The 25,674-nt window shown below is 42.5% G+C and overlaps 2 protein-coding genes across 2 annotated transcripts in view; both read right to left on the minus strand.

The window, feature by feature from the left end:
- UBR5 (ubiquitin protein ligase E3 component n-recognin 5) overlaps positions 1–25,674 on the minus strand; it is a 3,965,620-nt gene that overhangs the window by 242,498 nt on the left and 3,697,448 nt on the right. The gene's annotated exons all lie outside the window — the stretch shown is intronic.
- LOC122797318 (1-acyl-sn-glycerol-3-phosphate acyltransferase epsilon-like) lies at positions 1,306–23,980 on the minus strand. Its single transcript, XM_044066137.1, has 2 exons — positions 23,906–23,980; positions 1,306–2,653 (listed from the first exon to the last, which is right to left on the minus strand). Exons 1-2 carry the CDS (start codon positions 23,978–23,980, stop codon positions 1,517–1,519), a joined length of 1,212 nt encoding a protein of 403 aa, XP_043922072.1. The 3' UTR covers positions 1,306–1,516.

The following is a 25,674-nucleotide window of genomic DNA, read 5'->3' on the forward strand; positions in this document are numbered from 1 at the left end:
CTGCATGGCAACAACAGAAAAGGCTTTCAATATTGGCAATTCTTTAATAGTATGCTTATTAAAGCTTACTTGCATCTTACAATCTCAGACAAGCTTACCTGATGGTCATTAAAGCATTGCTACTTAAACGCAGAGCAACAGGCACTTTCTGAGTAATAATAAGCATAAATCAACAGTATAAAAATATGACAGAAACCAGAACATTCTGCAAAATCAAGGACAGAATAAAAGTACCACTTGTGTCTACCTTGGATGGGGGGATACTCTGCACATTTACACTGCATAACTGCTCCTTGCCTTGCTTGGACACATCCAGAGTCACTACTTGGGGGAGAGGGGAGCAACAAGTTTGTTACAATTTATAATGTCTCTGGCTGACTATGATGGCCCTGACACATTTGTCATACCTCTCAACCTCAGAACAAGAAATATGGACAGAGCCATACACAGAACAAACCTAAGCTTCTGGCTCTGAAGACAGCAGCATTTGGAGGCAAAAATATAAAGTGCATGCCACATCCCAATCTGTGTATTTATTCCACTCTGGCACAGATAAAACATACTGTGGACACCTATGACTGATACTCCAGATCTGTTATCATCAAGTACAATTTGTAGTCATCTTCAGGAAAGTATTCATGTTGCAAAGGCTTATGCAGCAAAGATGAACATTAGCACATTTTCTTGTTGAGTCTGGGGCATCATCAGCACCAAGAAATGCTCTATGTTACATCAGTTAAAGTGTGACATAATATGTAATAAAAGTTAAATAGGCTAAACATCATATAATAAACATAACTACTGCAATGTTTAAACAAAAATAAGTACCAAATGAAGAACCAAATAAGCAAAAACAATTAAAAAATTTCCTGACACACAATGCAATTTATTTAATACATTTAGGGGCAGGCAAATGTAACAAATGCTTCCACAGATCTTTGGCAAACATCGCACGTTGATGTTGATTATAGCCAATACAGTGCACATCCAACATAACACAACAATTTACCCTTCAGAGTTAAAATAAGCATAAAAAACTGTGATTCTACACAGCTGCTCAACATCAATCACAGCTATCTTAAGCCACATGTTATTACTGATATTAATCATTATTTAAGGCTTTGTTTTTCATTTCTTGCCATTCGCCATGACGTTCACACTAGTTATCCTTTTGGCAAGGGCTAGAATAACCTTTCTAAACCATTTGACTATGAAATACCACCTTTAAGCTGCAAACCTTGTGTTACCTTAAAACTGCAATGCAGCTGGCACTTCTGGGGAGCATAAACATTGCTCAGTGGCTGCCAATGTCCACTGCAAAGAAACACCCTTTTAGAATTTTGTTTCTTTTTCTTTCTCTGCTATGCTGTATCCTTGGTAAAAATGTAAAAGGTGGTAGTTCTTGTCCAAACAGTTCAGACAGCTTCATCAAGTTCTAGTTGGTGTTATGTGCAGCTGTTCGAAGACGGACTAGTGTATCTGACTGATTAGGAATGGGATCAGAAAACATGTTTTCTTATGGTTGAATATTGACCCACAAACACCCTATTAAAGTCCCAAAAATACATGTATTTACAATTACATAAAGTTTTCTTCCTGTTTCTGTAAGTAACATTGACAGAGTCAAACCACCTAAAATAAGCACAGATGGTAAAGTCTTCCTGAAACTCAGTTTGGATACATGGCCTTCCCCGGGAAATCTGTTTCTTTTGTTCTTATCTTCTGCACTGTAGAACTCAGTTAACAACTTATCTTTGATTTCAAAGCATTCATGCAGCCACCGTCTTAAAAACATCTGCTCTTTTGGAATATCCTTTAAATCAACACGCTCAAAGTAAATATGCACTTTTGGGCACTCGTTACATAAAAATTCTGGCATGGATGGTGCTAATTTTCTCTGTCCTCTGTTGTCTACTGTTCCTTCATATGCTACTGTTACATCATATATAGCATCTATATGATCCTTCATTGAGTCAATGGCAACATGAGTTGCCTTTACACGAGGTGTTAATACATGCTGTAAAACTGCAAGACCTTCTTTCTTTGCAAATGCTTGACTTGCTTCAATTTCAATATGGGGTCGTTTAGGATTGTAACGGGTTCCTTCTGGAAAAATCACAAGGTACATTGGAGCCCCATTTTTGCTCTGGGACTGGGTGATAAGTTTGTTTCTCATGGCTTCTTCATTAAACTTGGCAATTTGTTTTACATAAATTCCTCCATGCTGGGAAAAATACCATCCGTAGAGAGGAAGCCATTTCAGGCCATCTTTCAAAACGTAACACCCATGTCCAAGAGCATTCTGCCTGATTGCAAGCATGTCTGCAATAATCCAATCAACTGTGCATTGATGGTTTGACAAATATATCACGCTTTCTTTCTTTCTTGGCAATTCTCCATAAATGATCACCTCCACTCCTGTATAGTTCTCAAAGAAAAATAGGACCATGCTCTGGTAGATTATGTATAAATGATCTTCCAAACGATAATAAAAATGAGCTGGAAGAAGAGTCGAAATAACCTGCCAGATAAACCAGGACAGTAGACAAACAGGTGCTGCACCTAACATCACAGCCACTGGCAGCCAGTACCTCAGATAAGCGTGGACCATAACAGACAGACAACATTGTCTTAAACGGGTTATACAACCAGGCTACACACAAATTACAGTTCCAAAAGCAAACAGAAAAAAAACCCTGAAAATATATAGTAGCAGCTAGCGACCTTAAGTTGATCTAAACGAAGATGCCCCCACCAGAAATATGCAAATGAAGATAAACCAGAGTTGTCAGTAACATATGGCACAGCCTGTCTCAGTTGCCGAGGTGAAATGCAAAACCAGCAAATGTTTCTTTTAGTAACTCCACTGCTAACGTGCATACATTTCCACTATGTACAAAACAGTGTCATTACACTGCCACTAGTGTTACAGCAAGAATGATCTTAATCTTTTATTTTTTTTCCTTCCAAAGTCACTCATACTTCCCCTATGAATTTATGATTACTGTACACATTTGCTTAAAGATAAAGAGAAAGCAGGTAGTCAATATTTTTATGTTTTATTTTGATGGCAATTAAATTGTATATATTACTGCTACATATTAATGCATAAAGCAGAGAAATCATGTTTTGTGTGAATGTGAAATAATTCCTAGATAAACAATGACAACTGACACATACCACCAAGAAGAAAACTCTCTGCACTCTTCTAACTTCTACTACTTCTTCAGTTCTTCTTCAGCACAGCTATTAGCTGACAACATATAGGCCGCCAAAAAATAAATAGAAATCCAATGGCAAATCGCCGCAAGTGATAAATCCTTCACTGTTCACTTTACTGTGTCTGTGATTGACTCACGAATCAGTCCACAACCGAAACTGTTTGATTCTCGCTCTTTTCCCAGCACATAAAGCCCGGGAAGAGAGCGACAACCAATCAGCAGCCATTTAGCCCAAGCACGTCAAGTACGTGCCTGCGGACGTCGCAGTCCGAACCCCTTCCAATTCTATGCGGTTTGGAACCGCATAGACTGTTGGGCATCACACTGATGCCTTAATTTGCTCACCGGGCTGCAGCAGAAACAAAAAAAAAAATCTTTGTTTAAAACCGCCGCAACCCGAGGTGGTCAAAGTGCGCATGCGTATACTCGCCGACTCCGAAGCAGGAACTTGAAAGACAAGTTGGAATCGGAGTAGTACTACTACAACAACAAAAAAAAATAATAAACACAAAAAAGCACTTTTTTCTTTTTTTTTACTGAGGGGGCTGCAGTCCGATGCCACGAGCCGCCCCTGGATAGGAGCGGAAGATAAGACAGCTGGTAATAAGAAGGTGGTGGGTAGAGTTTTCCTTGCAGTGTCTGTAAAGAATCCATTAAGCCTATAATAGGAGCCTATTAAGCCTATAATAGAAGCCTAGTTTCTGGTGTGTACATTTAATTGTTTTAATTCATCTCTCCTCAGTAGGACTTTTACAGTACTCCTTGGGGTTTCTTAGTTACCTGTCTAGAAGGCAAAAAGCCATTACGTGGCAAGCTGCCTACTCATCTTTTCCACCAGTTACTACAGGTGTCCCCCAGGGTTGTATCCTGTGTCCTCTCTCAGTTGATATATGTATTATTGTACAAGGACTAGTTATTAACATGCAAAAATGTGCACGCTGATTGGTCGGCCCAACGAGCGTGCCAGTTGTAAAATTAAACAAACATATATCATTAGCAAAAAGTCAGGTTGCCCAGACTTTCTTCTATTAATACATGCTACGGCTTTCCAGTTTCCTTGAGCTAAGAGGTCAAGAAGTACAAAGTTTGAAACCCAGACAGTTTAACAGTGCGAGAGAGACAGGGCAGAAATACAATAAAAATCAGGTGCATTATGCAAAACTAAAGAAAAGGACCTGATTTTTCTTTTATTTTTGCCCTGTCTCTCTCATACCTCTCAACTGCCCAGATTTCAAAAATTAAAAAAAAAAAAAAAAAAAAAAAAAAAAAGCAACATATTCTTCCTTTCTCCATTGCCTCCTTTCCAAAGCACTGATGTACTGTGTAAGAGGGGAATGCAAGTCCCATACGTATGCTCAGTACATCAAGAAAGCAGCAGGATACCGAAAGAAAGCGGAACACCACAGAGCAGTTATAGAAAGACATAATTGAACCGGATGAAAAACTTCCAAAATCTTGTTTTTTTTCTGCACTCGGGAATACACTTTTTAACCATTCAGCAATTCCAGTGGACAATAAAGAATAATTTTCACACACAAGCTAGCTACAAGCTCAAAAAACATGCTCAAGCAAATACGTATAATGTTTACATATTCAGACTTTATGATTTTTCCTACCACAAAACTTTGTAAAACTAGTTTGGATAATCGATTCTGTACTGTAGTTAAGAAAAGTAAGTAATTTATTTCTTAAGTAATTTCATTGTGTAATAGCAGTAATCTATGGCCAGGTGTGGGTAGTGCTGGATTTACCCATGGTTGGCTTTGTTTGGTCACTCGGGCTTTACTCTTGTGACCAAAACATGCCAGCCTTGGGTAAATCCTACAATACTTACACCCAGCCATGGGTTATTGCTATAATAAGAACAATGGATCTCGCGCATGTACAGCAAAGTGCATGGCCCAACCAAAGCATGTAAATCCAAAAAACCAAAAGTACAGTTTTGTACCTACCATAAATGTAGATGTTCGAGGATCCCATTGCTGCAGTCCTTACTATTGGGTAGTCCGCTATCCAGTCGGCCCGAATACCAGAGTATATGGCTGACGTCGGTCAGGGCGCATTAGACTGACGTCAGTACGTCAGGGTACTAATGCGCATGACCGACGTCATATCCTCAGTCTTTTCTTGCCCCAGATGTCAGAAGACCCTAAAAAGACAAGGCCCAAAATACCTGCACCAAAAATATGTACAATATATACAAGAATATATACAAAAATATCAGCATGTAACCTCACCTACACAACCACCCCTAAACACAGAGGGGAAGGAGGGAGGGTAAATTGGACTGCAGCAATGGGATCCTCGAACATCTACATTTATGGTAGGTACAAAACTGTACTATGTTCTTCGTTTCCCATTGCTGCAGTCCTTACTATTGGGTAGAATCCCAAAGCAGAGGTAAGGGAGGCTGGCAAATCATAAAGAAGCAGGAGCTGACAACATGCCTTGCAAAACAGCTGTGGCAAAACCAGCCCTAGACTTAGAGTAGATAGGAAGGTGATAATGCTGAGAGAAAGTATGCACTGAACTCCAAGTAGCTGCTTCCAAAATATCCTTAGTTGCCACCCCCCTTAGAAATGCTGTTGAAGTGGCAGTAGCCCTAGTGGAATGAGGCCTAATCCCAGCTGGAATGTCCTTGCCATGATGGGAATAACAAAATGCAATGCAAAAGCCAATCCACCTAGAAATAGTTTGTTTTGACACAGGCTTGCCCTGCGAACTCAAAGCAAAAGAAACAAACAACTGCTGAGACTGCCTAAAATCCTTAGTCCTGCTTAAATAATAACGCAATTGCCTGTGTACATCTAAAGTGTGCAAAATCTTTTCCCCTTTATTTTGGGGGTCTGCATAAAAAGTAGGCAAATGAATAGTTTGGTTTAAAGCCACACTAGAAACCACCTTAGGCATAAAGGAAGGATTAGTACGTAAGGATACCCTATCCTTATGGAAAATCAAAAAGGGCTCTACTGCCATAAGGGCCTGCAACTCAGACACCCTTCTTGCAGAAGTAATAGCCAACAGAAAAGCAGTCTTCCATGACAAGTATTTCAATTCAGCAGTAGCCGCAGGCTCAAAAGGTTGTAGAGTAAGTTTTTCCAACACAAAATTGAGATCCCAAGCAGGAGTAGGAGCTCTACGTGGGGGTCTTATATTCTTTGCCCTCTAAGAAACTGCTTGAACAAAGGATGCGAAAACAATGGTGGGTCACAATCATAGTGAGCTGAAATTGCTGCAGCATGAATCTTAATGGAAGAGAAGGACAAACCCTTGTCCAATAACTCAGTAAGATATTGAAGAGCCGCACTCAAATTAGGCTCAGAAATCTCCAAATTCTTTGCTGTACTCCAAAATAAAAATCTCTTCCATTTTTCTGCGTACACTTTCCTTGTACTAGGTCTTCTAGCTTCCATAATCACATTTAAAACTTGTTGAGGAAGTTGAGACCTGCTGTGTTTCAACACAGAATATGCCAGGCTGTTAGATGAAGAGAGTGAAGCTTGACATTGAGCAGATGACCGTCCTTCTGAGATAACAGATGAGGAATCAGAGGTAAAGGCCATGGAGGCTTCTTTACCAGACTCCGTAGTAGTGGGTACCAGTGTTGCGAGGCCAATCTGGAGCTATCAAAATCATCCTTGGCCTGTCTTGTCTGACCTTTAATAGTACCTTTGGAAGAAGAGGCAGAGGTGGAAAGGCATACACATGAAGATTTTTCCAACTGAAAGACAGAGCATCCACTTTCCAAGCTGTGTGATGAAACCCCTTTGTGCAATACTTTGGCAGCTGGTGGTTTAGTGGAGAAGCGAACAGATCTATGTCTGGAGTTCCCCATGACACTGTCAATTTCCGAAATACACGAAGATCCAGTTTCCACTCGTGGGGATCCATGATTTGTCTGCTTAACACATCTGCTAAGGAGTTCTGTGCTCCCGGCAGAAACCTTGCCTGAAGAGTTAGTTGCAAGCTTAGCGCAGTGTCCCATAAAATCATTGCTTGCCTGCATAGAGGATAAGAATGTGTTCCCCCTTGCTTGTTGATGTACCACATGACAGTTGTGTTGTCTGTTAGAATCAACACCTGCCCTGGAAGAAGTAACTCCTTGAAAGCCATTAATGCAAACTGGACTGCTAACATCTCCTTCATGTTGATATGTAGATGCTGTAGTCTGGCAGGCCACTTGTCTTGTATCCACTTTCCATTTAGATGAGCTCCCCAAGCAATGTCCGAGGCATCTGTCGTTAAAATCTGACTCGCCTCTGGCGGGGTCACAGAGAGTCCCTTGTTTAGGTGACATTCCTGAGCCCACCACAAAAATTCTTTTTGAAGGCAAGGTATTATTTGAATGACAGTGTCCAAATCCTGGCAGTGCTGTGTCCATACATTTTGAGATACCATTGTAGCTTCCTCATATGCAGTTTGGCATTGGGAAGCACCAGAATACAAGATGCCATGAACCCTAATGCTTGAAGGACTGTCCTTGCAGTCAGCACGGACTGATGAGATAGTTGATGGAAGTAAAGTGATAGACTCTTTTGTTTGTCCGGGGTTAAATAGGCCATCTGAGCTGCTGTATTCAGTCTCACACCCAGAAAGCACATGTCTTGAGAGGGTACTAGACTGGACTTTATTTCGTTCACAGAATACCCTAGGCATCTTAGCACTGCTATAACATATTCCAGATGCTGTAGAAGGTCTTCCTTTTCTTGAGCCAGAATCAGGCAGTCGTCCAAGTAAGGATAGATTTGAATTCCTTGTAGCCTGAAGTAAGCTATCACTGGAGCCAGAACCTTTGTGAATACTCTGGGCAGTAGATAAGCCAAAGGGCAATGCAGAGAACTGATAATGAGAATTTCCAGCTCGAAACCGCAGATACTTCCTGCAACTTAACCTTATAGGCACATGAAGGTAAGCTTCCTTGAGATCTAAAGTTACCATCCAGTGATCTTTGCCCAGCAGAGGTAAAAGCTGTTGTAACGTCAACATCTTGAACTTGGGAATGTCCAGATAAGTGTTGAGGAGAGATAAATCCAAAATTGGTCTCCACGTGTTCCCCTTCTTTGGTACTAGGAACAGGCGAGAATAAAATCCTAGGCCCCTTTCTGATACAGGAACTGGCTGAATGGCCCCCATCTAGAGTAACTGAGAAATTTGCTTGTGAGCCTCGTTTCTTTGTGGAGGAGGAACGTCTGGCATGCCTTTGAAAGGAGGCATTGTATGGAAATAAAACCTGTAACCGTGGTGAATGATATCCAACACCCATCTGTCTTGAGTAATTAAATCCCAATTTTCTTTGAAAAGAGACAGTCTTCCTCCCAAAGGAGCTACCAGACGAGAATCTACTGGCAGCTGAAAAGGCAGGTCATTGGGTCTGTTTACGAAAGGACTGACCCCTGCCCTCACCAGAAGTCTGAGCAGGTGAACTCCCTGTTCTAGGCCTAAAAGAACCTTGAGCTCTGCCCCTACCACGTCTAGACCTACCCCTAGACTGGGAATCATAAGCAGGATATGTCCACCCCTTAGCAGGCCAATTTCTACTAAACTTGGTGGCTGCACCTGCAAAAATCTTTAACAGTTTGCATAGACTTAGCTTTGTCCTCCATTTTCTTTAAAACTGCTTCCACAGGCGAACCAAACAACACATCAGACTGTAAAGGAGCATCCAAAATCCTTGTCTTAACATGCTCAGCTAAATTCTGATCCCTCAACCAGGCATGCCTGCGAAGAACAGAACTCGTGGCAGCCACCCTCGAGGAGGCCTGTACAGCATCAAAACCACATTGCAAAGAATGCTTACCCACTTGTTCAGACACATGAACCAAATCCAGCAACTCTTTACACTCAATACCTTCCGCCAAAGCATCCACCTTAGATTTCAATTGTGAAAGGAGATAATTTTGATATTTTAGCATGTGAAACTGACAATTTAACGCTCTCATAGCTAGAGTGGAAGAAGTATACACTTTCTTTCCCCACCTATCCAAAGCCCTAGCCTCTTTATCAGTGGGAACAGGATTTTTAACCACAGAGGCCTTAACACCTTTAGGCCCCTGAGAAACAGTTTCTGGGTCCGCCCTAGGACTCTTAAACAAGTATTTATGAGCTTCAGGCACCCTATAGTACCTATCGGGTTTAACAGGAGCAGGAGGCAAAGAGTCAGGGTTCAGGGAAGCCTCTGCAAAAACATCTTCCACCACATTCAACACAGGAGGTATAGCTAAGGGCCTATGCTGGGGTAAAAACAAGAATTCCCTAAGCCTTTTCCTGGAATCAGAGTAATCCTGGCCTTCCCATTTAAAGTGCTCCCTCATGGAATGCAGAGTCTCTGAAAATGAGAAATCCTCAGGAGGAGAAGCTGTAGGAGTGGAATCATCCACATCAGAATCAGAATAAGGAGGAAACTCCTGCAAATCTTCCGCAGAAGACTCTGAAGCCTCTGAATACTGTTCCAAACACTCAAACTCCGGTTCCACCCTAGGCCTCTTATCAGGAGGGGGCATAGAACCTCTAATCATAGTAATCAAATCTTCTGCCATTTTAAGCATATGTTTCCTAGGCACAGAACCTGAAGTGCTTGGAGAAGCCCCCACTGAAGCTAAATCTGGCCTACCTCTCAAAGAAGTTTTGGCAACAGAAGGAGAGGCTCTAACTACCTTGGGAAGAGAGGGAAGAACAGTTACCTGAGAAGCCCCCTCAGCCTGGCCTACCTCCTGAGAAGGCACATCCTGTAACAGTAAAGTCTCTGCCTGAGACTCCAAAGAAACTCCTGGTAAAACCTCTGGCTCCACAGAGCCTTCTAAAGAACCGACGTCCGGGACTGCCGGTTCATCCACCCTAGGCTTCGCTGTTTTGTCCTTGCGCTTCTTGGGCCGGGCGTCGGAACATCCAACGGCATTTTATAATTGCAACGCTTCCCAAACACTAACCTGGCACAGTCTAACCGTCTCTTAATAGTGCGTTTGTTAAACCTAGCACAAGAGCGGCATCCAACAACGTCATGCTCAGGCCCTAAACAAGGTATACACAAGGTATGGTAATCCCTATGAGGTATCTGTTTCCCACAAGAAATACAGTTATTCACTTTTTCTGACATCCGGTAAAATACTGAGGCAAGAAAAAACCAAAATGTTCCCCAACGGGGTACTTAGCCAACTCTGATTCGGTCTGAAACTCCGGCTTCGGAAATATTTCAGAACGCCAACCTGCACTCGCAAAACTGCTTCTGCATCGGACCATGCGGCAAAAAAGACTGAGGATATGACGTCGGTCATGCGCATTAGTACCCTGACGTACTGACGTCAGTCTAATGCGCCCTGACCGACGTCAGCCATATACTCTGGTATTCGGGCCGACTGGATAGCGGACTACCCAATAGTAAGGACTGCAGCAATGGGAAACGAAGAACATCAGGCCAGCACTGAATTCCACCACAAAAGCCTTTAATAAAAAAGTTTAATGGGCTAGAATATCCATGAATGAACATAGAAAAATACTGACACCCAAAGGGTGACAAAGCATACAGGTTTCAGCATAAAGCCTTCATCAGTGCTATATATAAACAGCCCAATGATGCACCATACAATTATCCAATCACAATTGTTCATTGAGTCCTTGAAAAAATAAGCCACCTCATGTAATTATCCACATTCTTTTCTTGTAATCCAAAAGAGAATATAAATTTTCTGAAGAAGTATTTGGTGGTTTATATATTCTATCTATAACTGTAAACCTAAACTTTGCAGAAGGATATAATACCTGATGTTTATATAGGGCATTTGTGTTTTGATGACATTTAATGTCACTCATATGTTCTGATATTCTAAGTTTGAATGGGCGAGAAGTCTGCCAGGCATAAAAGGCAGAGCAGGTACAATTTACCAAATAGATCACCCAATCACTACTACAATTTCCAAAAGCTCTTGTATCATATGCTGTTCTGAACTGTTTGGAAGTTTCTAGAAGGCCAGTGCTTGCTTGGGCTAAAGGGAAGTCTCTGTGTTCACCAGTGGGAGTGGTAAACACTGAATAGCCTGCCTGCCCCTGGAGGAGTGGTTACTACCTAGAAGCTGTAGTTTTATTGGCCATTTTGGGTCAATTCTAAACTCCTTGATCTCTCTCTTAAAACCCTACAACTCTCTTTTTGCGCGGTTTTGCACACTGAGCAGCGTCGGGCAGCACCGCCCAAACAGGTTTAAACTATTCCAGGCTTCACAAAGTCTGCTCTTCACTTTTTCCCTTAGAACTGTTCAAACTCTCAAAGTAATCACTCTATTCTATTTCTAAAGCCCTGCACTTGCTCAATTCTTATAAGGAAACACCATCTAACTAAAGCACTACACCCTCCTTGACTTCTCATAAGTATTAGACTCCCAAATGGTCCTTCCTGAGCAAGTGAAAAATCAGTTCCCTTCCCTAATCTGATCAGTAAAAAAAAACAGTTCCCTATACTAATCTGGTATGTCCAAGGGTCAATTTCAAGGTTACTCTCCAGTCCAGCTGGTGAATCTGGGAATTTTGAGGCAATGTTACAATTGCCTTATGTACACAGACAACCCTCTCCTCCTTCCAACAAACTCTAATACATGTAAGAGATGCAGTTACACAGCCAAACTGGAGGCAGAGCTCTCTCAACCCAAGACTGGCACGGTCAGTCAGGAGGAAAAGGTAACCACCCACACCACAAATCCAGTCTCACACAGACCTATTGCATCTGCATACCCAACACAAATGCACAAAAACATAATCGGAGGCTCTAAATAAAAATCTGCCTAAACAGCAAAGACCTCCTAAGCAGATATCCAAGCAACAGCCACCCCTCAACAACACCCACAAATCACATATCTCACAAAATAAGTGTGCCTCACAGTCACAGCCCATAAGGCCAAACAACACACCAAATACACTTGTTATAGGGGACTCTACTGTCTGGCACACTGACGTCCCACTCACCAGACAGAACAAGGAGGAGGTCACTCTAAGCTGCCTGTCAGGTGCCAGGATCCGCCACATAACGCAAGCACTCAGGTCACTCCAAAGCAAGTACAAGTATGACTCCGTCATTGTCCATGCTGGTGTGAATGACCTGAGATGTACCTACCTGGACTACATGAAGAGAGACATAGAGGAGCTCTCTGACCATGTAGCCCAGGCTGGTATGTCCCTGACCTTGAGTAGCATCTTGCCTCACTAAGAATGATGCCACAGTATAAAGACAAAATTATCTGTTTCAACAATTGGCTAAAGTATTGGTGTCATTCAAAGGGGATCCAGTGTCTGTCAGCCTGGGATGAATTGCTCGACAAGCCACGTTGCTTCGCTAGGGATGGCTTGCAGCTGTCACCCTTAGGCTTTCGTATACTGGCCAAGGCTCTTGCCACCCCCATAGTGCCTTTTTTAGGTAAGGCTCAAAGGACAAACCCACCTCCATAGACAACCCAAAAATAAAAAAACTAAAGGTAATGCTACTCAATGCCAGAAGTCTAAACCTCAAGATGCACGCACTCGAGACTCTCCTCAGTATTTTTTTATTTTTATTTTACATTTGTTAACCGGGAGGATCCGACTGGATATATGTCCATTTTCAGCGGAGGCCCGGGGAGAAAAGCTCCAGACATGTAAAAAACATTTATATCACAGAGTAATTATACATATTAAACTAGAACAAAATAAGTTATTCCATCAAATTTATTTAGGATGTAAGTAAGATTAGGATAATAAGGAATATGTAGGATATTAGCCAGGTGCTTGGACACTATGTCAAACAAAGAGTTAATTAGCCCGGGTTTAGACAATGGCAAGTTCGCGTTGAACCCAGGTGTGTTTTTAGTTTAGTTTTAAATTGACTTAAAGTGGAGAGAGAGGTAATATCAGGGGGAAGTTTGTTCCAAATTTTCCCTGCTGAGTTGGTGAGAAGGGAGTCACCAGCTGAGTTGTTAGTTTTGAATGTCTGGATTAGGAGACGGTTGGATGACCTTAATGGCCGTGGGTTGTTACAAAGGGGAAGCAGCTTTTTGAGTGAAGGAGTATATTCGGGTTTGTATATAATTTTGTGGGTAAGGACTAGTAGGTTGAAAGAGATTAGGTTCGGTAGCTCAGTCCAATTGAGCTTGTCTAAATTGGTACAATGATGGGTCCTATATGGTGACCCAGTAACAAACCTAGCGATATGACTGTAGCAATTGGAGAGCTTGTTCATGACAGTTTTACTTATGTTGTGAAGTAAGGGGGACGAGTACAAGAGTGATGAAAGAAGGTGAGTCTGGGCAATGGCAATTTTGGCTTGGGGGGGGTCAAGAAGCTATTTATTCTATATAACGAGCCTAGCTTCTTATTGATGGTTTTAATCATTTGGTTTGCGTGTATATCAAATTTTAGATTGTTGTCTATGGTTACCCCTAATAATTTTGTCGAAAGGTCCGGAGAAATTATGGTCCCATCCTTAGCTTGGATCGTAAAGTTGATGGAGCAAGACCTTTTAGTCGGTGGAAACAACAACATTTTTGTTTTTTTAGGATTAAGTATCAAGCGACGACTAGAGAGCCAGTTTTCTATTTTGCTAAAAGTAGACTGGGTTAATAATTGTAACTCTGAGGGGGTTGTACCAGAGCATATCAACGTGGAGTCGTCTGCGTATTGTATACAACTGGCATTAGGTATGACTGTATGCAGGTCATTGATAAAGATGGAAAATAACAATGGCCCTAAAATGGATCCTTGAGGGACTCCCAATGTATTGGGTAGTAACTTAGAGAGTTTAGTCTGCCATAAAACTGCTTGTTTTCTGCCAGATAGATAGGAACTAAACCATTGTATGGCAATAGTATCCAGGCAAAGTGAAGGCAATGTGTTGATTAGAAGTTTATGATCCACCATATCGAAGGCTTTGGACAAATCCAGGAATAGTGCAGATGAGATATTATTATTATTTCGATAGGTGTTTATGGTATTAGAGAAGACAAGAAGGGCTGAGGTAGTACTATGGAGAGGTCTGAAACCATGTTGGGTATCAGCCAATAGGTGGTTGACGAGTAGGTGTTGCATGAATTGTTTCTGAACACATTTTTCCATTATCTTTGCTAGAGGGGAAAGTATAGATATGGGCCTATAGTTAGAGAGCTCTGTGGAAGTGCCACCTTTGTGGAGAGGAATTACATAAGATATCTTCCAGATATCAGGGATTTTGGCCTCTTCTAAGGTGCGATTGATGAGAATTGACACAGGGTAGGCAATGGCCTCAGCTGTTTTTTGCAAGTATTCAGCTGGGAGTTGATCAGCTGAGAGTGTGGAGGGTTTTAGTTTTTTGATTAATTTACAAATGAATGAAGTTGCTACAGGTTGAAAGGTAAATAGGGGAATATTTTTGTAGGTGGGAGAGTCAAGGGTATGGGAGCTGAGTGGGAGTTGATTAGACAGAGTTTGAATTGTCTCAGTGAAGAAGCGGTTAAAGCTATTGGAGACTTCGTCAGGGGATTTATCGATGAGTGTAGCAGGGACAGGGGTAGTAGTGCGACCAGGGTGAAGAAGTTTATTTAGTCCAGCCCAGAATTTTTGTGGACAGTTTTGATGTTCAGTTTGCAGTTTACAATAGTATTGTCTTTTATCTAGTAATACTAGTCTTTTAGTTTCATTCCTAAGTTGTCTATATTTAGTTTGGTCAGGAGGGAGTTTAGTCGTACGCCAAACAGACCAAACTTTATTTCTGAGATTAATTTTCTGCCTTGTTTCTTTTGAAAGCCAAGGAACATCTACAGTTTTAGTTTTCTTTGAACGAATGGGAGCATGAAAATTAAGAATTTCTAGGAATTTTTTGTTAAAGTATTGCACTGCTTCATCTAAGGGTAGATGTTTTAGTATTGTCCAGTTACAGGAATTTAATTCTAGTTGAAATTTGGTTAAGTCAAATTTCTTTTTATTTCTAACAGCTTTTAGTGTAAGTTGCTTTGGAATGGCTATTTTGTGCTTAATTATGTAGGAGTATGGAGAAAATCGATGTCTGTGCAGTAACAGAAACATAGTTCAAGGCTCCTGAGAGCACCCCAGCACTACCAGGTTATAACTCATACCATGCGTTTCGGCCCCAAAACTCGGACCGAAGCACAAAAGGAGGGGGAGTATCTATATTCATCAAAGATACCTACACCTCCAGGTTAGTGGCACTGCACGAAGCATCGGAAACCATCCACGTGCAACTAACAGCGGGCAAAACTGCTTTTCAGTTTGTAGCCTGCTACAGAACACCCTCCCTATTACAGGAACTCCAATTGGCATTCCTGAGAACACTGAAGAATATGAAGGTCTCTCCAAACACTATGTTATTGGGTGACTTCAACTACCAAAACATTGACAGGGAAAACTACTCAAGCCCAAACACCCTTGCCCAACGGTTCCTTGAATTTATAAACTCTAACGCAATGGAACAACTGTTCACCACTCCCACAAGAGGGAACAACATATTGGACCTGGTCATCACCAACATGACCAGAGGTAAACCCCTCATTGGTAAGATCAGACCATAAACAAATTTCCCTGGACATCCATATCCCATCCCCACCCCCAGCCAAGGAAATCACTGTAAAGAATTTCTCCAAAGCCAACTTTGCACTTCTCAAGATTGAGGTGGAATCCTTCAAAGCCCCGGGGCCAGAGGATAATACAGCCCAATCAGCAGAATCCTTTACAAATGCATTCTATGAGCACCTGCAGGAATGCATGGATCGTGCTATCCCAAATAAAACCAAGACTCACTCCTCCAAAAACAGGAGACTGGTCTGGTGAACCCCGGCCATAAATAAGCTATACAACAGAAGGAGGAAGCTACTACATGACAGAGCAAAATCCCAAAAAGGGAAGGCATCTCTGATCAGTATTAGCAAGAAACTTCGATCCCTCATAAAATCATCAAAGGCCAGTTTCGAAAGAAAAATTGCCCTAGACACTAAAGATAATCACAAGGCCTTCTTCAGTTATGTCAGAAACATGGGCGAAAACTCCCAGATATGCTCTGAATTGTTGCATAACGGTACAAAATATACCGACCCTACAGACATAGCCAACATCCTGGCAGAGAGATTCAGCGCAAACTTCTCCCCCCCTTCCCCTCCAAAGGAGCAAATGCCTATCCCAACTGAATGTAACCTCCCTGACATCACAGATGCACAGATGAAAGCTGCCCTCTCCAAAGCAAAAAACACAGCATCTATGGGACCGGACGGTGTCCCAGGCTGTGTCTTACATCAGCTCCAAGAAGAACTCAACCCTCACATTAAGTCACTGTTCAAACTCAGCCTTACTACAGGATATGTACCCAAAGAATGGCGTAAAGCTACAGTGGTCCCACTCCACAAAGGTGGTGCCACAACGGAACCCGGAAACTATCGCCCCATAAGCCTGACTAGTCTGGTCTGTAAAGCTATGGAGCGTATTATCATGGACCTCATAAACAAAGACATTGGGAGCCTCCAGACACTGGACCCTACCCAATTTGGCTTTGTTAAGGGTAGATCTTGCCTCTTAAACCTAGTTGATTTCTTTGAAACAGTTACCAAAGCCATAGATGAGGGCAAGGTAGTCAACACAGCCTACCTGGACCTCGCAAAAGCCTTCGACACAATACCCCACTCGGGCATCATAAATAAGCTTACCAGCTTAAATATCAACCCCTTTATCACAAGATGGGTTGCACACTGGCTCAGAGATACAACCCACATGGTCAGAATCGCAGGTGCCATGTCTGAATCCAAACCAGTTACAAGTGGCATCCCACAAGACTCAGTTCTGGGACCTCTCTTGTTCGGTATATACTTCTCTGAGGTTCAGGCTAACACGGGGGGATTATGACTGACAGTTTGTAGATGACTGCAAACTGGGGGCCATAATCGAATCTCCAGCTGACACAAGCATCCTCCAAAAGGGTCTCACAGAGACGGATGCTTGGTGCCACAACCACGGCCTCAAGCTAAATGCAAAAAAGTGCATAGTCATCCCCTTTGGGAAAATCAAGGTGCCCACAAATTACCACATAGGTGGTAATCCATTAAGTACGGAAGAAGTAATTAGAGATTTGGGGACCAACGTAGATAGTAATCTCTTCTTTGATAATCACGTTGCCAAAGTGGTTAGAAAGACCTTCTATATAGCCCACCTTATCATGAAAGGGTTCGCATCTAGATCAGGAGAGGTCATTGTGCCCCTCTACTCGTCACTTATCAGGCCCATAATTGAATACAATGCCCCTTTTGGGATGTACCTTACCCGACACCTGCAGCAACTGGAGAGACCCCAAAAGTACCTCACCAAGAGGATCATGGGCTACAAACAGATGTCCTATGCAGCTCGACTAAAGAAACTCCAGCTCTACTCAGCTGCTTACCGCCTACTCAGAGGCGATCTATGCCTGACGTACAAAGCCATGTCAAACCCAGAATTAATGGACATGCTCCACCTCAAAAAATCCAAGTCCCTTAGAGCTACACGCTCCAGGGACCTAAACCTCAGCACAAAAATAAATAGGACATGCTGAAGGGACAGATTCATTTCCCAGAGGCTCCCCTCACTCTGGAATAGAATCCCAATTCATGTTAGACATAGCCCCTCGCTGACCCTCTTCAAGCAAAATTTGGACGCATGGATGGGAAATCGCAAATTCACCCATGGGATCTCTCCTGTGTCCCTGCTAGACAGAGGCACAGTAAACTAATTTTAAAAGGGTACCTTCTGTGACCTACTTTACAGAGGCACAGTAGGCTAATCTAACAGGGAGGCGGATGCCAAATACACTCTGGTAGGCTTATAAATGCCCTAGGGCAGATAGCCTAGTATCTACCTATAAACTTATGAACCTATGAACAATTAAAGGAAGCGAATGAGCTTTGGTTAGGGACCATACTGCAAAGCCTGCAGTGTCCACATGGAAAAAGTACAGTTGTGTACACCTACCATAAATGTAGATGTTCGAGTGTCTTCACTGTTGCAGTCATAACTGTAGGGTGCTCCTGCCGGCAGGCAGCCCAAGGTCGGCCAGAATCCCAAAGTCTGGGTCCGGCGTCGGCTGTACAAGCTAGTACCCTGACGTCAGTACGCTCTGGTACATAGCCCTCAGCCGACGCCATCTTCTCCAGCCTTTCTTGCCCTAGATGTCAGAAGTCCCAATAAATCAGAAATGAATCCAACAAGGAAACACAAATACACCACAAATAAGAGAAAAAGAGGGGATAGGAGGGAGGGAAACTCCGACTGCAACAGTGAAGACACTCGAACATCTACATTTATGGTAGGTGTACACAACTGTACTATGTTCTTCGTGTTTCACTGTTGCAGTCATAACTGTAGGGTGGAATCCCAAAGCAGTGAAAAGGGGAGGAGGCTTAGACAGAAGAAGGGGCAGCAAGAAGACCCTGCAAAACAGCAGAGGCAAAGCCTGCCCTGGTCTTAGAATACAGAGGAGATTGTAGTGCTTGGAAAAAGTATGCACAGAACTCCAAGTGGCAGCTTCCAAGATATCCTTGGTAGGAACTCCTCTGAGAAAAGCTGTAGAAGTGGCAGCTGCTCTAGTAGAATGACTTCTCACAGTACCTGGAAACTGTTTCCCATGATGAGTGTAACAAAATCTGATTCCATAAGCAATCCATTTGGAAATAGTTTGTTTTGAAATAGCTTTTCCAAGAGAACTGGAGGCAAAAGAAACAAACAATTGATTAGATTTTCTGAACTCTTTAGTCTTGTCCAGGAAAAATCGTAACTGTCTGTGCACATCCAATGAATGCAAAATCCTTTCCCCTTTATTTTGAGGATTAGGAAAGTAAGTAGGAAGGTGAATTCTCTGATTTAAAGCCACTTTCGAAATCACCTTAGGCATGAAAGTAGGATTAGTCCTCAAGGATACTCTGTCCTGGTGGAAAATAAGGTATGGTTCCACAGCCATGAGAGCTTGCAACTCTGAGACCCTTCTGGCAGAAGTCAATGCTAACAAAAGAACTGTCTTCCAAGATAAAAACTTAATATCTGAAGATGCAGCAGGCTCAAAAGGAGGCAAAGTAAGTTTTTCTAAAACATAATTAAGATCCCAAGCAGGAACAGGAGGGGTCCTGGGAGGTCTTAAATTCTTGGCCCCTCTCAAGAATTGTCTCACCAAAGGATGAGAAAAAACAGGAGGATCAGAATTAAAATGAGCAGAAATAGCAGAAGCATGAATCTTAATGGAAGAAAAGGAAAGTCCTTTAGACAAAAGATCCGAAAGGTAAAGCAAAACAGAAGAGAGATCAGGCACCAGAGGGTCCGAGCCTCGGTCCTGCATCCAAATACAAAACCTCTTCCATTTAGAGGCATAGGATTTTCTAGTGCTAGGCCGTCTAGCTTCTAGAAGAACATCCAAAACTTGTTTGGGAAGGCTAGAAGAAATCAAATTCCTTTGAAGAGCCAAGCTGCCAAGCAAAGGGTCTTGAGGTTGGGATGTAGTAACCGACCCTGATGCTGGGACAGAAGAGAAGGGTTCAGAGGGAGAATCCAAGGAGGCTCCAAGAACAGGTGCTTTAAAGTGGGATACCAAAACTGTCGAGGCCAATTTGGAGCAATCAAGATGAGGAACTTGGGCTTGTCCTGTTTTATCTTCAGTAATACCCGAGGTAGTAGAGGAAGAGGAGGGAAGGCATATCCCGAAAGGCTTCTCCAGCTGATGGACAGGGCATCCACTTTCCAAGCTGTCTTGTGGAAGGACCTGGTGCAAAAGCGAGGCAGCTGATGATTGAGATGGGAAGCAAACAGATCTATCTGGGGACATCCCCAAACTGCAGTAATCCTGTTGAATAAGTTGGTGTCTAGCATCCACTCGTGAGGATCCGAAATGTTTCTGCTCAGGCTGTCTGCTAAGAGATTCTGTTCTCCTGGAATGAATTGAGCCTGGAGATGTAGATTCAGATTTAGAGCTGTGTCCCATAAAGCCATAGCTAGTCTGCAAAGGGGGTACGAATGAGAACCCCCCTGCTTGTTTATGTACCACATGACTGTGGTGTTGTCTGTGCGAATTAGCAGAGGCCCTGGTTGCAAAAAGTTCTTGAAGGCTAGAAGAGCATTTTGAACTGCCAACATTTCCTTCAGATTGATGTGCCAGTGAAGATGGTCCTTTGTCCAGGTTCTCTGCTGGCAACTGTCTAGAAAGTGTGCTCCCCAAGCATAATCCGAGGCGTCCATGGTTATGATTTGAGAAGGTTGAGGTAGACGAAAAGGCTTTCCTTCGTTTAAAGCACACACCCTGGACCACCAGAGGAACTCCTTCTGGAGGCAGGGGATCAGAGGAATCAGAATGTCCAGATCGTGGTAATGCTGTGACCATACACTTTTCAGATACCATTGAAGCTTTCTCATATGAAGCCTTGCATTTGGAATCAACAGAATGCAGGAAGCCATGTAGCCCAGAGCCTGCAGGAATTTCCTTGCAGTGAGCTGAGATAGAGTTGCCAAGGTGTTGAAAATTGTAGCCAGCTGTGATTGTTTTTCTGGAGTGAGGAAAGCCCTTTGTAAGGTCGTATTTAAGAGAGGTCCCAAGAACACCATTTGTTGAGAAGGGATCAAATGTGACTTTTTTGTGTTCACTGAGAATCCCAGAAGGAAGAGAAGACGTTGAACAAATTCCAGATGTTGAAGTAGAAGATCCTTGCTGTCTGCCTGAATAAGGCAGTCGTCCAAATAGGGGTAAATCTGAATCCCCTGAAGTCTGCAATAAGCCACTACTGGTGCCAGGCACTTGGTAAAGACTCTGGGCGCAGTAGATAAACCAAAGGGCAGAGAAGAGAATTGAAAGTGTCTCGAACCTGCCTTGAATATGAGGAATTTCCTGCGTTCCTGCCTGATGGGAATGTGTAAGTAGGCTTCCTTTAAGTCCAATGTCACCATCCAGGCGTCCTGAGAGAGCATTGGAATTAGTTGCTGCAGAGTAAGCATCTTGAATTTTGGAATTTCCAAAAAGGTGTTTAACACAGAAAGGTCCAGAATAGGTCTCCATGAGCTTTGTTTTCTTGGAACCAGAAACAGTCTTGAATAAAAACCTTTTCCCATCTCTGAGAGTGGAACAGGCTCTATGGCTCTCATGGCCAGAAGAGCATCCACTTGATTTAAGGCCTCTGACCATTGATGTTTTGGCAGATCTGGCCAACCGTAAGCCCTTGGCAGAGTATGAAAGTGGAATTTGTAGCCTTTTAAAATCACGTCCAATACCCATCTGTCCTGGGTAATATGAGTCCAATTTCTGTAAAAAAGAGACAGTTTTCCTCCGAGAGGGGCATCCAGGTGAAGGGGTCCTGTAGCCCAACCGAGAGAGTCATTGAGTTTGTTTTCTTTGAGATTGAGATCTGTCTTCTCCCCTTCTAGGTGAAGAAGCAGTCCATTGTCTAGATCTGTAAGAGGCCTGAGCTTGACCACGACCTCTGGAGCGTCTATATCTTCCCCTTTGAGGTCTGTCAGACGTGGGAAAGGACCAATTTTTGGAGGGCCAATTCCTGGAAAATCTAGGAGGCTGGACCTGCAAGAAATCTTTTATAGTTTGCATAGATTTTGCCTTTTCTTCCATCTTTTTAATAACCTCCTCAGCTTTAGATCCAAAAAGAACATCGTGTTGAACAGGGGCATCTAATAACTTAGCCTTAACCTGTTCAGGTAAACTTTGTTCACGAAGCCAGGCATGTCTCCTGATAACAGTGCCAGAGGCTGCAGCCCTGCAAGAAGCATCCAAGGCATCAAAACCACAATGCAAACTATGTTTGTTCACTTGTTCAGTTGCATGCAATACATCCTGAAGTTCCTTATCCTCTGCACATGCAGGAAGGGAAGCAAGCTTTTGCTTTAAAACCGACAAAAGAAATTGCTGATACTTAAACATATGAAACTGGCAATTTAAAGCCCTTACAGACAGGGTAGCAGAAGTATATACCTTTTTCCCCACCTGTCTAAAGCACGAGAATCCTTCTCAGAGGGAATAGGATTCTTAGAAGTAGCAACCTTAGCAGCCTTAGAGCCCTGAGAAATAGTTTCAGGATCCAGAAGGGTTCTTAAATAAGAATAAATGAGAGTCAGGAACCCTATAAAACCTATCAGGCTTAGAAGGAGCAGGAGGCATGGAATCAGGATTCAAATTAGCCAGAAAAGCATCATCCACAATGTCAAGAACAGAAGGGATAGCTAAAGGCCTATGTTGAGGAAGAAGAAGGAATTCTCTAAGCCTCTTCTTGGAAGCAGAATACTCCTGACCCTCCCAATGAAAATGTTCCCTCATCTCATGCAAGGTTTCCCCAAAAGAGAAATCTTCAGGCGGAGAGGTAGAGGGCAAAGAGTCCTCAGCATCCGAATCCTCATAAGGAGGAAAAGAATACTCCTGATCAGAGGAAGAGACAGAAGATACAGAAGCCTGGTCAGAGGAATCCAGAGGAACATCCTGTCGAGGCCTTTTTTCAGGTGGGGGGTGAGAACCCCTGATCATGGTAAGTAAATCTTCAGCCATCTTTAATAATTGCTTCTGTGTCCTGGGCGTAGATTCAGAAGTAGCTTGGGCAGGAACTTCAGACTTAACAGGAGTCTTTGTCTTTGCCTTTGAAATAGTGATGTGAGTAGGGCTGAAACCCCCCTCAGAAGCCGGTACCTGCACAGCGGTTCCGGACCCATCTCAGGGAGCGACGTCCGAAGGTCCTGCAGCAGTTAATAGTAGGCCTTGATGGCTCCCCATGGGAGTCCGTATCGGCCATCGGTTCAGAAGCGGCGGACGACAGGGGCTGCAAAAGCGCCTCACTGACGACAGCCGAACCGGACGCTGGCTCCAGCTGAAACTAGTCCTGTTTGGACCTCGGAGGCCTGTCTTTGTCTTTGCGCTTCTTTTGAATTCCGGTAGTGTCCGATGACATTCTATAATTGAAGCGTCTGCCAAAATAATTTAGAGCCCAATCGTACCTGCGCTTGATAGTACGAAAATTGAACCTGGCACAGAACAGACAACAAGAAATGTCGTGGTCAGGGCCTAAGCAAGGTAGACAGTAAGAGTGGAAATCTTTATGAGGTATTTGTTTCCCACACGATATACAATTATTAACTTTTTCTGACATCGGAGGAACAAGAAAAATATTCCCCAACGGGGTACTTAGCTTTGAGAAGAGAAGTAAGAACTTCGGACCGACAACAACAAAATACGCTGTTCGAAAATCGCCAACCAACGACTTGCGAGCTGCTTTCCACCGCACGGCAAGAAAGACTGGAGAAGATGGCGTCGGCTGAGGGCTATGTACCAGAGCGTACTGACGTCAGGGTACTAGCTTGTACAGCCGACGCCGGACCCAGACTTTGGGATTCTGGCCGACCTCGGGCTGCCTGCCGGCAGAAGCACCCTACAGTTATGACTGCAACAGTGAAACACGAAGAACATCTGCCCATTATTGGGACTCCTAGTAATGTAGTTTGTAAACTGTTGTGTACCACCTGATTATCCTTTTTTTGTAATGCTAAAACCATCCCCCATATTTTCCCCTTCTGCACCCAAACCTGCATCTAAGTGACAAAAACCGAGCTAATCTATCCCCCATATACAAAATATCCCACTGTTTGTGTATATCTTGTAAGTATCTGGTATTGCCCCCAAATTCCATAATGAATCTAAGATGAGAATCAGATTTTAAACTTTTGTCTCTATATGAAAGAGTCTGCTGTCTAACAACTTCATAGACCTTCTTGCTGGTCATATCAACATCATATTTACGATAGCCTTGATCATAAAATCTATGGGCCATATCACATACCTGAAGATTATAATTCTCTGCAGTAGAACATATTCTTTTTAATTTTAAAAATTGAGACTTAGGGATGTTCTTAATAACATGAGAGGGTGACAACTGGAGGCATATAACAAATTGTCAAACTGTGGCTATTTCCTGTAAACATTACTGCTCAATGTACCATCTTCCAGTACTTGAACCTGCATGTCTAAAAAAGTCACACTCTCCCGATGGTAATTCAGTGTAAAGTTAATCCCCCATTTGTTTTCGTTGAGATACTCAACAAACTCAAATAATGCTCATCTGACCTCCTTATTAGCCAACAATTGTCTAAATAACGACACCAAATATCTATCTCCCCTAGAAATAAATTGTGATTGACGTCATAGATTAAATGATGTTCAACATAGCCCATGAACAGATTCGCATAAATGGAAGCGAAAGATGCTCCCATGGCAGTACCATTCAGTTGTAAATAGCAAACATTTGGCTGATAGAGATGATATAAAATTTTTTGATGCTTGTATATCATCAATCAAAGGGGGAGCTGGGGATTCAGTCCAGTTTGACTCCTGCAAAGACCTATTTACTAAATTAACCAATGAGATGAAAGAAATGAGGATTCAGATTTGGCATCTTAGATTACTCAAGGCACATTCAAACAACATCACCCCACAAGGCTTGAGGGTCAAGACACAACCATTTGTTAAGGGGGTTGATGAAACTATTTAATTGAATGGCAACAAGTACAACATTCATCTTCTATGAGTTTTGTAAAGATTCTGATAGACGTCTACGAAAGTAGACTCATATCCTTGACTGGGAGTATGGGGGAATTATGTACTAAATTGCAAGAATATAAAGATCATGATATATATCAAGAACAAGTCTATTTACTTTCAGGATGTTTGATACAATTGGAACAGGATTTGAAAGGCAAAATGATTAAAATGTTTGAGAGCGATGTTAGGGACTATTCTACAAGTAAATCATTTGTACTTAAGAAAACAGTCCAGTTTATTAATAATAGATCAGGTCCATCCCAGCCTAATTTTAAAAGAAAAGGAAAAAGATCTATATTGAAAAATACCAAATCTACATCAGACACATCAGGGAATGAATTTTCCTCCAATACAGACAGTGAAGGAACAGTTTTACACAACTCTCCACCTGTCAAAAAGGGCAATGTTGGTTTCCCTTTAGGAGATCTAGGCAGGGGAGGGAGGAAACAGGAACAAGTTTGTAAGCCATGTTAGCAGTGTTAACATGCAAATAAATGACTGCATGTTCATAATATTTCATAACTGGAACTCACACAAGTAGAACAGAAATTGTTGATTAAAGGTATGGGTTTTGTCCCCAACTTCATGGTGTCAAATTTTTCTTTTACACAAGACGTCATTAGTTTTTGGGGCAAATTAAATTTAAAACTATATTTTGCAGACTCTGAGCCATATGTTGAGAATTTACATAATTTCAGGTTCAGGACTTCTATTTTTCTACCTCCCATGAACAAAAACGTAGCTATTTTTCAAAATTTGGCGTTGAAAGTGTTACATTTTCCTAATGTTAAAAAAGTAGAACATGTTCAGGATAATATTACTAGGGAGGAACGTGTGGTCCTTTGCAGACTGAGCAAAAACAAGGATGTAGTTACTATCCAGGCAGATAAAGGGGGAGCAGTGGTCATCTGGGATAGGCATCTGTAT

This window comes from Protopterus annectens, chromosome 3.part0 (genome assembly GCF_019279795.1).
Source record: "Protopterus annectens isolate FY-2018-M chromosome 3.part0, PAN1.0, whole genome shotgun sequence".
Classification (NCBI taxonomy): domain Eukaryota; kingdom Metazoa; phylum Chordata; order Ceratodontiformes; family Protopteridae; genus Protopterus; species Protopterus annectens.

Coding starts and splice junctions, on each gene's coding strand:
- LOC122797318 (XM_044066137.1), bottom strand. CDS start 23,980: ATGGCCCATAGATTTTATGATCAAGGCTATCGTAAATATGATGTTGAT. Junction 2,654..23,905: donor GCAAGAAGGTCTATGAAGTT/GTTAGACAGCAG, acceptor ATTTGTGTGTAG/CCTGGTTGTATAACCCGTTT.